Source organism: Scomber scombrus, chromosome 17 (genome assembly GCF_963691925.1).
Source record: "Scomber scombrus chromosome 17, fScoSco1.1, whole genome shotgun sequence".
NCBI lineage: Eukaryota > Metazoa > Chordata > Actinopteri > Scombriformes > Scombridae > Scomber > Scomber scombrus.
In genome coordinates, this window is record NC_084986.1 from 23723145 (window position 1) to 23739144 (window position 16000).

The 16000-nt window shown below is 39.2% G+C and overlaps 1 protein-coding gene across 1 annotated transcript in view; it reads left to right on the forward strand.

Moving 5' to 3' along the window:
• The first annotated feature begins 3236 nt into the window (after positions 1 to 3236).
• The window catches only part of kcnk10a (potassium channel, subfamily K, member 10a), a 33327-nt gene continuing 20563 nt past the window's right edge, over positions 3237 to 16000 (forward strand). Inside the window, exons 1-2 of the mRNA XM_062436968.1 lie at positions 3237 to 3291; positions 8429 to 8814. Coding sequence (XP_062292952.1) covers positions 3237 to 3291; positions 8429 to 8814 — 441 coding nt within the window. The remainder of the gene's footprint in view (positions 3292 to 8428; positions 8815 to 16000) is intronic.

Consider the following 16000-nt stretch of genomic DNA (forward strand, 5'->3'; position numbering starts at 1 on the left):
AAGTTTAAAATGTTAAACTTCATGAAAAGATGCTTAATTGAAAATCCTGTTCTTCAGACACACTTTCTTTAATGGGAGCCCAGCATGCTGGTTCTTTCCTTCTTAGGGGAACAAGTAACATACTCCCTGTCATATTCAATAACCATCCTGTAGATGAGGTACAACATTTTAAGTACTTTGATACAATCATTAATCAGATCCTAACTTTTAATGAGAACTCAGAGAGCATTTTTAAAGAACTACTATTTTTAATTAGGAAGCTGGGGAGTTTTGGCGTTATTCAACACTTGAAATGGCATTCGGGAGCCAGGTTGAAAGCATCTCATCATTTAACATAACAGCTTGTTACAGCAACAGCTCTACAAAATTGTTGACATTGCAGGGAAGGTGATTGGGAAGTCCCAAAAACAACTCTGCAATATATTTCACAGTGCTGTTCACAGGAAAGCTAAACATATAACTGCAGATACCTCACACCCACGGCACTCAGGGTTTAAACTGCTCCCATCTGGCTGTCCATTCAGGGTCCCAAGGGCCATCCGGAACATATACAAGAAGTCTTATAATCCCTATGCCATACAGGCACGGAATACAGAATGACTGCCTCAGCGAACACTTGTTTTTATTAAATCTCTAGTATCTGCTGCTACCTGCACTACTGTATATTGTATGTTTTTTTCTTCTTCTTCAGTGTCTTGTGCTATGTGTAGGAGAGCAATAAAGTCCATCAAATCAGTCTAATCTTATTTTAATTTTTCAGACACTACTGAGAAGAGAGATGAGAGAATTAAATTCACATTTACACACTTTGACTTCAAAAACATGATATTTTTTTGCATTCCATGTAACACAAGTTTCATGTAATGCAACTTACTATTCTCCAGGATTCTCCAGGAAAAGGCTGGAAGGTGAAGAGGATGGTGGAGCAATAGCATTAAGATGAGATTGTATTAGGGTTGTGGTACCCTCACTACTAAAGTGAAACCAAATCCACCCACTGCTTTTGTCCCCTCACTGAACATGTCACACTGATACCTTTGCTACTAACACTATTCTGTCATTCTGAGACATTGGTTCTTTGTTAAGGCACAGGGTACAACAAGAAAGTGCTGGATTTGAACAAGCTAGGTCTTTACTCTTCACTCACTGAACTCTGTCAAAAGTAGAGGTGTTTATAGTTGTTCTAAATGGCTACAATTGAAGAAAAAAATAAAAGTCACACTTTCAGACAGTCTCTCATGGATTTGCACTTGTTGTACACACACAATGGAAACTGAGTTCGTTGTATGTGGTCAAATAACTAATAACATAGGCTACAGTAGTATTTTTGGTTTATCTGTAGGGCTGATGGAGAGAAAAATGCTTGACACAGGATATCTGGTTACTTTGAATGCCATAGTATGTTAATTCACAATATTTTTATACCTCAGGTCTGGGTTTGTCTTTATGTTGAGTGAGCTGGACGGGGCTTCAAGCTGCAGCAGCGTCACGATCTCTCCCTACAGCATTGACGACCTTGTCATGACTAAGATACCCCACAAGATGGTGCTATAACTGCAATACAAAACCTAAGTGCACACTGTCCACTGGTCTTACATTTTCAGTCTCATCATGCAAAACACCAAATACTATTCACCAGTGTCTTACCTTACATAATACCCATAATGAGTAAGGTATTGATACATCAATAAAGCAATTGCAACAATAATTACAATTACATAAGTACATTTCCATCATTTTACTAAAGCAAATTTTTAAATTCAAGATATAGTTTGAGTCATTTTAACACACGTAAGTATTGCTGACAATCCTTTTTAATAATAATGATGTAAAACAATGAAAAACAGAAGAGCTGTAAAGTCCAAAAACAGTATTATGGAACAAAATAGTTGGTTCTCTTTATGTGTCTGTATCATCTCCTCTTAAACTGGTTGCTTCCATCACACAGTACTGGTTAAAGTATTAACCCAATTGGACACCTCTTCTACTGGTGTAATGCCAATAGGCTGAATGATGCCACAATGATTGATGTTTGCTGCATTTAGCCGCTCATGTCCATTTAAAAGATTCTTTTTGCCAGAGTAAAAGTAAAACATTTCTCCTCTGACCCTCTTCCTTTCATTCTCTAGTCCTCTTTATCCCATATCCACTCTCATATCCCCATACACCTCCTTTTATTCTGTTCTTTCTGCCCTCCACTCTCTTTCTCTTTCCACCCAGCTTCCCTCCTCTACACCTCATTTCCATCTCCTGTTGTGCCCCTTTTCTTGTTTTCTTCTTTTTCTCCTCTCCACTTTCCACCACCTCTTTCCTTTATTGCCCTTTTCTCTCCATACATATTCTTCCCCTATCCCTAACCACCCTTTTTTCTATACCCCCCTTTTCCATCATCCCTTTCCTTCTCTCATTTCCCCCTCCCCTTTCATTTCATCCCTCTTTTCGCATGTCCTCTCCTCTTCTGTGCCTCCCCTGTCTTCCTATTCATTACACCCCTTTCCTTTCTATCTGTCTCCTTTCTCATTTTCCTCTCCCCTCCACTAACCTTCAGCTCTTCTCTTTATTGATCACCTCTTACATTTTTCTCCTCCCCGTTTGCCTTTATACATTTTCCCCCCTCTCCCTCTCCCCCCCTCTCTTTCTCTTCTCTCCTCCTCTCCTCCAGGCAAACTGTTATCGTTCAGTAACTGACGTCGTGTCTTGCGGTAGGCTACGCAGCCGCTTGGCACGCCGGTGCGCCACAGCATGGAGAGACAGCCACAACGCACCATAAACAGCTTTGCATCGGTGCGAGGTGTGTGCTGACAACTCGCAGTGCAGAGTCCCGCTGCATCCTGACGTAAACACATTGTAGGAAGAAGGACAAAAACAACCCCAAAACATCACAATGTAATCGTTACATTCCTCAAAGGAGCATCGTCTCCCTGCTGCGGGCGTCTAGATGGTGTTTTGCCACTATAATAATATAATGCAGACGGTGATGCAGTGAACAGTGGGTGTGCGCTCCTGAGGATCGCCGTGGATGAAGAGAAGAAGAGGAGCTGCATCCATCCAACCAACCAACCAACCTGCCTCTCAGTCACTAAAGCAGAACCGAAACGCCGCGCATGATGTGTTTTTACTCCCTGCCGTTCTCCATCCTCTCTCGGTTAAAGTCGACGGAATCGACCGAAAGGACGCCGAGAGATTGAAGATATCTATTTCCCCCAACAGCAGCACCAGGAGCAAAGAGAATCAAGATGAAATTTCCGACTGAGAATCCAAGAAAACCAGGGAGCGTGAACCCTCCACCAGGTTAGACTGCCAATTAGTCTTTTTTTAAATTATTATTTTTGATTGCATGGTGTTTTAAGTGGAAAAAAAAGATTCAAACTTAATTTTCCCCCATATTCCCAAATTGGGGAAAGTTCGTGAGAAGTTCACCTCATTACAAGCTGTTTAAAATGACTGCAGTCTGTGAGGCTGGTTCATGTTTATAGTCTTTTACTGCCTTTATCTGGTCTCCACAACCTGCAGCCCACTCTGGTTGTTTTTTTACCATTCAGCCCCAGTTGGCTTTGTCAATTAAAGATTCATGGTGACCAGAATATGACTTTCCAGAGAGAAATACAGCAGTAGAGGCTGCTGCTGCATGCTGAAGTTTAGTAAGGGAAAATACTGCAGCTGCTTCTTCGCTTCACTGTTGCATCTCAAAACAGGAGGGGAGACATGTGTTGATATCTGCGAAGGAATGAGTCAGAGAGGGAGGAAAGGAAGAGATTCAGTTAGAGATGAGTTAATTATTCTAAGTAGGAAAATGTGACATAACTGCCAGTCAAGAAAAGCTCCAGTGTGATGCAGTGTGGAGAAATTTACACAGGGTCTTGCTTGAAACATTACCTCATCCACTGATGGGTAGATCCCACCAAATCCTGCATGTGTGTCACGTCCTTACACAGCATCAGAACATTTGTCCAGCTGTTACAGCCTGAATAGGTGATTTATCTGTTCAGCACACAACCTTCTAGAGAGATATGACAGCTTCCTTTCATTTCTAAGTGATTGTCACACACCATCAATATATATGATTTGTGAGGCATGCTGTCCGTTTATCAGTGCACCTGCATGTGAACAGTGTATGGAAAGCCATTCCTCAACACATTGCAGCTGATTGGTTGTATAAATCAAAGCAGTCGAATTCCATTGGTTTTCACAAGTGTGCTCAGTGTCGGTGAGATGTGGCACAGCGGTCACGATTCCCCAAAACCACTGTTACATAACATTATTTACTGAATAGATGATGAAATGTACAAATCTTCTTCTTTTGTTATCTATCACACTCAGAGGTAATCAACACTCCAACCACCATCAACAGCTTTCCTGTGTTTCTCTAACATATAGTTGATGTGACATTTAGCAACAGGTTGTGTCAAGAGGTGAAACCAGATGAAGCTGTTCTTTTACCAGAGCTTTCATCTACATCTCACAGTCATCTTAAGCTATTTCACTTCTACGCTGGTAATCATTCATCCACTGCATCAGCAACCTCATGTACTGATGATGATTGTGATATGAAGTTGAAAGCTCTAGAGAAAGCTAGTAAGAAGATCTTGAGGTAAGATTTTCTTGTTAAATTACTAACTCTAGGGTCAAGAATGGACTCTATTTTCAGCTTATTGATCCATTTGTCTATAAAATGCCCCAAAAATTGTCTTCAGAAAATCATGTTGCTTCTTTTGTCCACTCAGCAGTCCACAACCTAAACGTTACATTTATTACCACATTGAAAAGCTGAAACTAGTCAGTAATTTGTCTTTAAAAATTAAAATGATTATAAAATACTTATAATCAATAATTTTCTGTTCATCAGTTTCTCGACCAAATCATTTAATCTCTAGATTCTTCCGGCTGAAACAATCTGTGTTTTATGCTTCTTCTTTTTTTTTTTTTTGATATTTCTCCAAAAATCTCCTTGTTGGATATCTTTGAAGGCATGACAGCTTGTTTAGAATTTGAAATACATGTATGTTATTAAGAGCAAGAAGCACTCGTATGGAAAGATTGTTCTCATATTACATGTATGAGTGATTCCATCAATATTCTAGTGTTTACAGTTTTCTCTGACATAGAAATTAAATTAAATGGTCCAGAACTGTCGTGCGTGTCAAGATCAGATCATCTCTACTTTTCTTCACCGGACACAAACACTGATTTGAGTTACAATCACAACATCTTAATCTGAATTAATTTGGATTAAATTTACAAAATTAACAAAAATGATAAGTAAAATAAACTTAATGCAAAATGTATGATTGATATGATTTTTTAGCATTTAACTTCATGTCACAACATTCCATCTTTATTTGTGTTATAGTGTAGAGCTGCTCTGATCACAGCCAGCACACAGTGAACACATCACATGCACATATAGCTTTTCAGACCAGCACCAACCCATGAGGATTTAAGTTAAGGCATGGCCGATGTAAAGTCTTCCAGTGGGTACAGGTGTTTTGACTTCCAAAAACACTGCATCCTACCTTTCTCATAACGCAACCCATTTAACCCTCCGTCCTGGGTAAACCCCCACACATTTAAAAATGCCACCTCCAGTTTGTAAAGCAGGCTTTCAGCTATAAATGTGAAGTCTAGAAGCCGATATGGCCCTGATTACATCACCACTACCCATCATTATAAACATTATAAATCTGTTTTTACATGCTGAGTAAAACTCGCCATAAGGAGAATGATTATATAAGATAAAGAGTAAAGGAAAATGGTTACAGAAAGATGTGTCTGCTTTTAGAAAATCTCATATCAGAGAGCCTTTACTAATAGTAGCCTGCCTATCTGCCCTGAAGGTACGTCAGTCCTCCTTTGTATCCCTTCAAATAGGCACATATGCATCATGTGGAAAAATGGCTTCTGGGGATAAAATGGAATGAGTGTAATAGTCATTTTTCTTTCTTTTATGGCTTCTGAGTCTGTGTTTACCCCAGTGTATCATGGCGTTTAGAAAGAATTCAGCCTTTGTCTTTGATTCTGATTTCTTTACAGTCACCATATGGACTATAATGTATTTGACCTGAGGAGTTTCTTACTTTCTGACTTCTCTTCCTCCTCCAGCACTTTTTTCATAGAGGTATTAGCAGACATTTTGAAAGCAAAACCAATTGTCCTTGCCAGTGCTCATATTAAAAGTCATTCATGCTGTTTACCTGTTGCATATCAGAGTGCTCACCAGCAGGAGACATCACTTAATCGGGAAAGTCAAGTCAAGTCAGTTTTATTTATATTGCACCAAATCACAACAGAGGTTATGTCGGGGCCCTTTTCACACAGAGCAGATGTAGACTGTACTCTTTAATTTACAGTGACCCAACGGTCCCCCATGAGAAGGAACTTGGCAACAATGACAAGGACAAACTCCCCTTTAACGGCAAGAAACCTCAAACAGAATCAGGCTGTAGGTGGGCAACCATCTGGCTTGACAGGCTGGGTTGAAAAAGTAAGGAGAGAGAAAAAGAAAACAGCAGCAATAATAACAATAAATAGAATAATAATAATAGAAATATGATTGATATTAATCATAATGGGCATGGGAGTTAAGCAGGACCACAGCAACACAGAGTCTGCAGTGATGTGGACTCTGTAGATGCACAGTGCCTCTCAGACTATAACTGGAAGAGAGTGATAGTTTGATGCTACTTTTAGGGGCTCTAGGAACCACAAGTAAGCCTGTACTCTGAGAACACAGTGTTCTAGTGGGGCAGTAGGGTACTAAGAGCTCTTTAATATATGATGGTCCTCACCATTAAGGGTTTTTTAGGTGAGGAGAAGGATTTTAAATTCTATTCTGGATTTTACAGGAAGCCAATGCAACAAAGCTAAAATGGATGAAATATGATCTCTTTTCCTATTTTTGTCAGTACACATGCTGCTGTTGGACCAGCTGGAGAGTCTTTTGAGACTTGCTAGGCAGCCTGATAATAATGAATTGTAATATTCCAGCCCATAAATAATAAATGCATACACTAGTTGATGTGCAGTATTTGGCAATGTTACGTAGGTGAAAATAGGCAATCCTTGAAATTTGTTTTATGCGGGAGTTAAATGAACAAAGATTCCTTATATTGGTGCTGAAGGCCAGAGTAATTCCATCCAGAGTAACTATATCATTAGATAATGTGTTCCTTAGGTGATTAGGGCCAAGCACAATCATTTCAGTTTTTTCTGAGTTTAGTCGCAGAAAATTGCAGGTCATCCAGGTCTTTATGTCCTTACGATATGCTTAGGTTGGTTTGGTTTGGATTGGTTTCATTTGGCTTCACTGGATATCATTTGCATAAAAATGGAAATGTATAGAGTGTTACTTAATGTTAATACCTAAAGGAAGCAAGTATAAGCTGAACAGTATTGCTCCAACAATAGAATCTTGAGGAACTCCATGTGCATGCATGGAGGATTCATCATTAACATGTACAAACTGGAATCAATCTGATAAGACTGAAACCAGCTTAATGCAGTTCATTTAATGCAAATTACATATCCCAGTCTCTGTAATATGATGTGATGGTCAATGGTATCAAATGCAGCACTTAGATCTAACTGTAGTACGAGAAATACTTTGGCCAATGCAATTAGGAGGTCATTTGTAACTTTCACCAGTGCCGTCTCTGTTGCAAGTTGGCAAAATGCTTAAATCAAGAGTAGGCTTTTTAAGAAGGGGTTTAATCACAGCTACTTCAAAAGGACTGTGTTACATAACCTATTACTAAAGACAGATTGATCACATCTAGTAAAGAAATGCTAACTAAGGGTAAAACTTCCTTAATTACCCTAGTTGGGATGGGGTCTAAGAGAGAGGTTGATGGTTTCGATGAAGAAATCGTTGAAGTCAGTTCAGGTGGGTCAATTGGCAAAAACAGTCTAAATACACTGCCTGGCCAAAAAAAAAGTTGCCACCAAAAAAAATGTCACACACTCTAATATTTCGTTGGACCGCCTTTAGCGGTTACAATGATTACGGTACGCATTCGCTGTGGCATTGTTTCGATAAGCTTCTGCAATGTCACAAGATTTATTTCCGTAGTTTTTTCTGGATTTTTCTGGCCAATGCCAATACTGATATTAGGGAGTAAAAAATATCTATGTATTGGCTGATAATATGGAGCTGCTACTCCTTAGCTGGCGTCTTGAGGAATGTAATTATTAATATGACTACGGGAGTGGATTCATTTAGGCTGTCATAGTCTTCATGACACTGCCAGGTTTCAGTAAGACAAAATAAATCAATATGTTAATGTGACATTAGATTGTTTATTACAGCTTAGATGACAGAGATCTAATGTTGAAGAGTCCACATTTAATTTTCCTTTTTTGTTGTACGCTTACAGTGGTGGTGTTTCTTCTCTTCAGATACATAACACCGTTATTTATTTGTGTTTTGTTTCAGTGGCAGTCCAGACCAACCTGGTCCCCCCCAAGAAAGTGCAGTCAGGCATGCTTCAGTCCAGCCTGGTGCAGGCCAGTGTGGCCACCATGCAGAACCCCATGGGCTGCTCTGTGCCGCGCCTCTCTGTGGCCACCCGCCCCGCCAGTATGGTGGTCAGCATGGAGGCAGTGGTCGACGGCTCAGCCCCCTTCACCATGATGAAACTGAAGACTGTGCTGGCAGTGTTTGTGGTGGTTGTGGCTTATCTGGTGGCGGGGGGCCTGGTGTTCCAGGCGTTGGAGCAGCCCTTTGAAAACAACCAGAAGATCACCATCACGGCCGAGAAGGCAGCCTTCCTGCAGAAACACCCATGCGTGTCCCCGTATGAGCTAGAGGCTCTCATCAAGGTAAGACTAGCCGCTGGTCGATACTCCAGCTTGACTTCAGCCCTGGCTGTGGTCCCCAGTGGGGCCTCAGGTCTACTGAAACCTGAGCTTCATATCGATCTGATGCCATTCAAGCTCTACACATACTCCAGACTCTGCCAGCCACTCTGAAACTGAATACAACCACACTAAACTGTCTAGTACATACACAACTGTAGATGTCTGAAGGGCTAACATAAATCCTTGAAACTGTAAAGTTGAACTTCAGATTCACATAACTTTTGGTTATGTTATTCACATAAATTGAAGTTATATGAATCTGACGATAGCATTTCACTGAGATAACTTCATGTGAGTGGTAGGCTTAAACTACAACAGTGTTGAGACTAGGACTGACATGATTAGTTTAGAGATTTGTCAATTGGAAGAAAACCAGTAACAATATGAATAATGGGCATTGAATTATTTGCCATTTATCAATCATATCATAACATATTCTCTGTTTCCAGCTCCTCAAATGTGAGGATTTACTTGTTTTTCTGTTTTATATCATTAGACATTGAATCTCTTTGGGTTTTTGTCTGTTAATTAAACAAAAAACATACTATTTAATGTTATGTTTTCACTTTTAAACTCAATGTACTGCATATTTTTTACCTGACATGTTAAATGAATAATTAAGTTAGATAAGTAAATAATAATGATAATGTTATGTAGCTGTAACCGTAGGTAGTTCAAACCTGCCAGATGCAGCAGCTGTTTTGTAAGTTAGTCTTATTTTACCATACAGTGTTTACAAAGTGGAGATGTATACTTTTATTATCTAAACTCAGTTGCACCATAAAAAGGTTTTTTACTTTACTTAGTTTAATGGTGATCAGATTAAATACATCACTAGTTTGACACTAGCTAGTTGTCATTAAGAAACAGAGGAGATTCGTCCATAGAGGAAGAGGAGGTTGGTCCAGAGGAAGATCAAAATATAAAAAAAGAGTAACTCTATAATATTTTTTCTCTCTTTGGAAAAAATGCTTCAACAGCAACAACAGCAACACCTGCAGGGCAGGTAAGAAGGGAAAGGGCAGTGTGTGTAAATCGATGAGAGGAGAGCAGAAGAGGACAGGCTCCTGCTGTCCTACTTAAGGCCTGCTTTCACCAGGCGTGGATGTGCAGTGTTTGGGCTCCGACACAGCCTCCGGAGCTGATCGCTGCCACTCTACTCAATGATTGTGACCCCACCATCCATGTTTCAGAAACGACTTTCTGCTCCACTGTGCTCCGAGTCTATATTCAAAGGAAGCGGCTTCAAAGTCGCATTAAGCTCCACAGAGCAGATCAAGCTGGACATGAAGTCAGACACAGAAACAGCACAGAGCATTTGGTCAAATGTCAAAATAAAACAACCTGTGCAGACTCCCAATCGTATTTCAGCAACAAACACAAATAACACAGACAAATAAAGAGACTATTGAAATGCTTAGCACAAAAATTAAGGAAAATGACCAAATTAACTAAATTTGAGCAAGTTAACAAATTCAGGCAGTTGTGCTGCTACTGCAGTTATTACAGTAGCCTAAAGACACTCCTTTGGATTTGATTGGGCTGCCGTAATCACTGTATTAACACAACAGCTTCATTTAAAAGGCAGATGGCTTGCTCAGGGCTATTTTCGGGCTGGTAAATGCTTCCAGTGGGGAAGTAGGATGGAGGAAAACCGCCCTGGTGCAATCCTTGGGTTATGGTGGAATCTCTAATATCAATTTAATGTGCTTTTTTTCATGCTATCTATTATTGGCCAAAACACATAAAATGATGCAAAGGAGGACGTCCAATTTTTAATCGAGTTGTTGTTCAGTCACCTGTTGATCTTGTGTGATTTGCGAACGAGTGCGCATGAGGTCTGGCTGTTTGCTTGTGAGAATTTCTTCATTTTTTGTTTTTCAGTTGAGCTGTATATTGAGTGATACGTTTAAAATAAGTAGAATTAAGACTTGGTAAAAGCAACTAGAAAAACAAGTCTTACCCTGTCACCTTTGCAGGTTATTTCTGTATGTTGTGCATATAGATAAGTCATGTATTTAATACCTGCATTCATACTTTTAGATGTGAACTTGAACTTTTAGATCTGTGAATGTTTTGGTGTTTAATCTTTCTAACATTCAGCACTAAGCTCAGATCAGATTATAACCTTTATGGTGCTTTTATTGCTGGATATTTTTTTACCTATATTAAGAAAACAGAGTGTAAAATATACACTGTAGCAGCATTTTACAAAGTCTTGGTGGAGTCAAAGTCAAAAGTCATTGAAAAGTCCTTGAGTACAGTGTCGAGTGTTGTGTGGGGGCTGCCACTCCGTTTCCCTGTGGGTGTCTGTCACTGCAGCCCATGCATCGTAGTGTTCTGTCTGATTGATAATAACCTGGGTGCTCTGTCCTTTAGTATACATGCCAGGATGACATCCTTCAGGTTCTGGCTGTTGCCACCAGGTGCCCCCCTGCGGTGATGTCAAATGACAGACATTATTACTCGTTGTCAGCGCAAACGTGTGTTGAATTAAAGCCTCACCCAGGGGCTTACCGTCTCATCGTCTATTCAGGATTGTCACTGTAGAAAAAAAAAGCTATTCGGTTGTATGTTCAATGAGTCATAGCTTTGTAATCATCAGTTAAAAAAAAGAAAAAAGAACAATATTTATGTAATATCCCACTGATAGAACTTCCTGTCCTCCAGGTTACTGTGATCCTTCTTTTTGCATCTTTTTATGGATTCACACAGTAAACCTCTTCCAGATCTAACATGGCTTGCTTCTATCTTTTACAGTAATGGCTTTCTGCCATTCAGAGTTATAGGTTATGTAAATGTTTTATGATGGCTCTAGTCCTCTATTCAGACATGGCTGGACCATTATAGATACATATAACTGCAACCACAACAAAGCAAATGGTTCTCTGTTCCCTCCCAGCCTGCAACAGTGATGGATTTTAAAGCTTATTTTGTAGCTTAAACCTTAATTAATAATAATTGTGAGCGTAAGGTATGAAGACTTGAGGATCTCCTAATGAATGTCCTCATCAGTTTCATAATTGATTAGACCGAATATAGATTTCTGTTGCCTCTTGTATCTACCGTGACAGACCTCAAGACTATTTAAAGTTCCAAGAAAAAGGTTGTGACTCACTTAATGCCTTTTTTCGCTGGATTTTCATATTGTTAGAAGTTGAACATTTAAAGAGGTAGGCTGAATGTCTGATGAATATTTTGGTTTTACAAGGGTTTATCTCATATTGCCACACATGTTGAGGGACAAAAGTATTGAAAACAGACCATAGCATGTGTTTCAAGTAGTGCAGTGGGAGTGTTCAACCTAGCATAACTGCCATTGTGACTTCCAAAAGAGTGAGTCACAGGCTTTTTGCTTCATTGACATCATCATTTTCAAACCTTAATTACGAGCAAAGTAAGAAAAGGCAGTCAACCTCCAAGTTGTAATATCCGAGAGGGAGATATCTGGAATTTGAATATCAAAACTAATTTAATCATTTCTGCTAAAGAGAGCTATACACCCTTTCTTCATATTACATTTGTCTGTGTGACTGCAAGATTAGAAGGTTTCTTATTCAGCTGAGATGACGTGAATTGAACTTTAGTCAAATATGAGTCTATTAGCCTGAAATCTAGGGTTTCCCATAATCTGAACTTTATAGAGCATTTAGAGGCTTTGATACAGATAGCGATATTCTTGTCATAAAAAGTAACAAATAAAGGTCAGTGATGTTTTCAGTGTGTTCATTGGAATAGACGGCATTTGAGATGGGAATTGTGTCTCTGGATGTTAAAAATAAGTGAAATATTGTGATAAAACCTCCCATATGAGGAGGAATAAGTGGTATCCTAAATGGCCCAATCAAGCTCCATTGGGAGTATCTTAATGTGTTTCTACATAAAAGGTTGCGTGTTTTTATACATGCAATTTTACAATGTCCATGTTAAAAGCTGTATGATCTGATAGTAAAGAATATGGCTTGCATTAACGACCTGCAGTAAAATGAGCCTACAGACTCACATAAGTGCAGATAATGAGAGACGACCTAGAGGTAACTATGTGTATTCATCTATGATGGGAACATGGAAGGGCTTTGGCACTGTGTACACTAAATGACCATACATTAAGCTGTTTCCACATACATGTTGGTCCTAAGAAAATGACCAAAAAGTGCTACCAAGCCTTGTTTTATTCATAGCTTAATGCCCAAAATTAATGAAAACATAATGAAAAAATGATGTTTGATACCATACGGGTGCAAAAGTGGGTTTATAATACCCTCAATGTCACTCTCATTTAGGAATTTCACACTTTTTTACAAATCTATGGCCTTACAGAAAATCAATATGCATGCAGTACAAACTTTTAATAGTTCAGTCATACTGACAACATGTTTGTCTTCCTTACCACAACGTTTGGTGAGGCTAGGAATAATAATATAACGATAACAATTCATCAACCTCACCCGCATGTTTTTGGTCTGTGAGAAGAAGCCTGAGAACCCAGAGAAAACTAGCACAGAAGGGCCTCAGGTGGCTGGTGGGTTTGAACCCAGAACCGTCTTACTGTGAGGCCACAGCACTAACCACTACACCACTGCACCACCTCAGTCAGTCAACTTTTAGCACTGAATTATGGAATCTGTGTTATATATTTTTAAAATTCTCAATTCTGGGGAAAAGCCTCATTTGATATTCCCATTTAATGCAACCGCATACTTCCATTCCACTGTAGAAATGGCTGTGGCTTTCAGAGTGGTTTAACTCTCTGTCTACTGAGGTTGGCTGGGGTAAGCATCTGTCTTGATATAGCTGGAGATTAGTTGTGCTTTGAGCAGATGGTCATAGTGGTCTCCTCTTAAAATGGATAGCAAGTGATCTGTGTACAGCCATGTTACTTTAGTTAAAGTGAATCAGCATAGTGTCTTGTTTATAGTTGAATAACCAACAGAGACATATAAGTGTGAAGAGTAACCCTATTTGGACGTAAACAGCAGAATTGAAAGACATTGCACATTGTTTTCACTTGTACTGTAACACTGTTCCTCTCGATTGAACCTCAATAAATGTTCCTGCGTCAGACATCCTGGTCTCCTGCCATGTTCTTCACTTTGGGTTGACCAGCTCCATCTCGAATGAATGCGCTTTAGACAACCTCCCGATGAGCAGGGTGGCACTATGCATGGCAGCCTTTGCCATCAGAGTATGAATGTGTGTGACTCTGGCATTTGGATTAACCATTCGGGGCCAAATATTCTGGGCACTTTGGTGGGTAGAGAGCAATAAACAAGATATATGCAGTGAATCAGCAGCAGCTTTAACTACTTATAATAAGAGGAATCAAATCAAAGTCTAGGTCTGATATATTGTCAGACATTTATCAAACATTATGTAGAATTTACAAGGCCGGTTGCTAAATCTTTGTACCTTTGACTCAATTGATTTTCTATTCTGAAATGAAAATCTATGTCAATATATGTGATGACTTTTAAGTATTTTGTCATCAAAGTAGATAGACAGACAGACAGACAGAAAAACCTAAAAGTTAAAATAAGTTTCTGTTACTACAAATATAGCATTTAGTATGGCATTGATATTGTATTAATAGTTTAAAGTTTTTAAAGTTAACATTTTCAATTAAACAAACGATGAAAATAAGGCATAAAGGAGGCCCCCCATGACTGAGTTTGCCCAGGGCCCACCAAATCATCATTAAATCCACCCCTGCTTATAGATGTATCACCTCTTCAGCAGTGGCCAGATTTAGCTACAGGAAAACAGTCTGAGAACAGTGGACACAAAATCAGAACACAACAATAGATATATAAAATGTTTTGTTAACCTCCTGCAAACTGTAAGGTAGTAGCATCACAAATAATCACCCAGAAATCTGCTAAGAAGTATATGAATAAGACTGATTAAGTATAGGTAACCCTCCTCTAATCCTCTCATATATCATTTGAGGAAATTACTTGGAAACATTTCGACAAACTACCACAGAGCACACATTGATGATTAATGCCATAGCACATGAATCAAGGCTTGGCATGAAAAATCCCATCCAATAAACGGATCTTAATTTGACTTGTGCCGCAGCACTCTGACTTTTGCTAACACCAGGGCTTTTCACGGCACAATGCTCGCTGCCACTCGTAAAGCATCGTAGTAACACCGGTTGTTTGGCTTGGATGGTTATTGACCTCAGCAGCAGTGAAACTCTGTATGATAATGGACAGGATAATGGAAAGCACAGCCGCTGCAGCTGAGCCTGAAAAAGCTGCTATGGATCGGTGCCAGTGCTATTTCACTGCCTAACACGTCCAACTGTAGCTACACAAGAGATACAAATAAACCCAGAGCTGCATAGTAAATCCCTCCTCTCACATATGCCACAATGGGAAATCAGTGATGTAACAGCTTGAAACGATGGGATTTTATCAATACCACCTCTTTTATCTCTTATCCTATACTCTTTATTGATAGTTTTATTGGTAGATTTTTTGTTTCTAAAGAAGCTTTTTTTTTTTTTTTTTTTTTTTTTGTTTTTTAGGTACTCTTGGAGCACCCTGATAGTCAAGTGTCCAATGTCCCCATTGCAATGTCCCTAGTTTGAATCCGGGAAGGGACCTTTGTTGCATGTCTTACCCCTTTCTCTCTCCCCTTGTTCCCTGTTGGCCTCTCTGCCACCAACTGTCCAATAAAGGCAATAAAGCCCAAAAAATGATTAAAAAAAATAAATGTATTCTTTATTTTTTTTTAAATGGATTCAGAACAGGATTAGAATTGACTAAATGTTTCTAGATATGCACACACACACACATATACAGTACTGTGCAAAAGTCATAGGCCACCACTACCATACAAACAGAAATGACAGGAAATATGTACACAGAATTTTACATTAATTATTAAACATTATTATTAATTAAGTTGAATTTCATTTAGGTTTGAGAGAACCAGGTCCCTGCTGTTTCTCAAGTGTAAGGGGAGGTCACACTAAATACCGGCCACTTTAACCTGTAGAAGCTGTTTTTTTAATACAGCATACACATTTCCTGTATTTTCTGTTTGAATTCTAATAAAGAGACTGAGAAATAATTCTATATGGTCATTATAGCATTGCTAAAACAACAAATCTAATGGTGGCCTAAGGCTTTTGCACAGT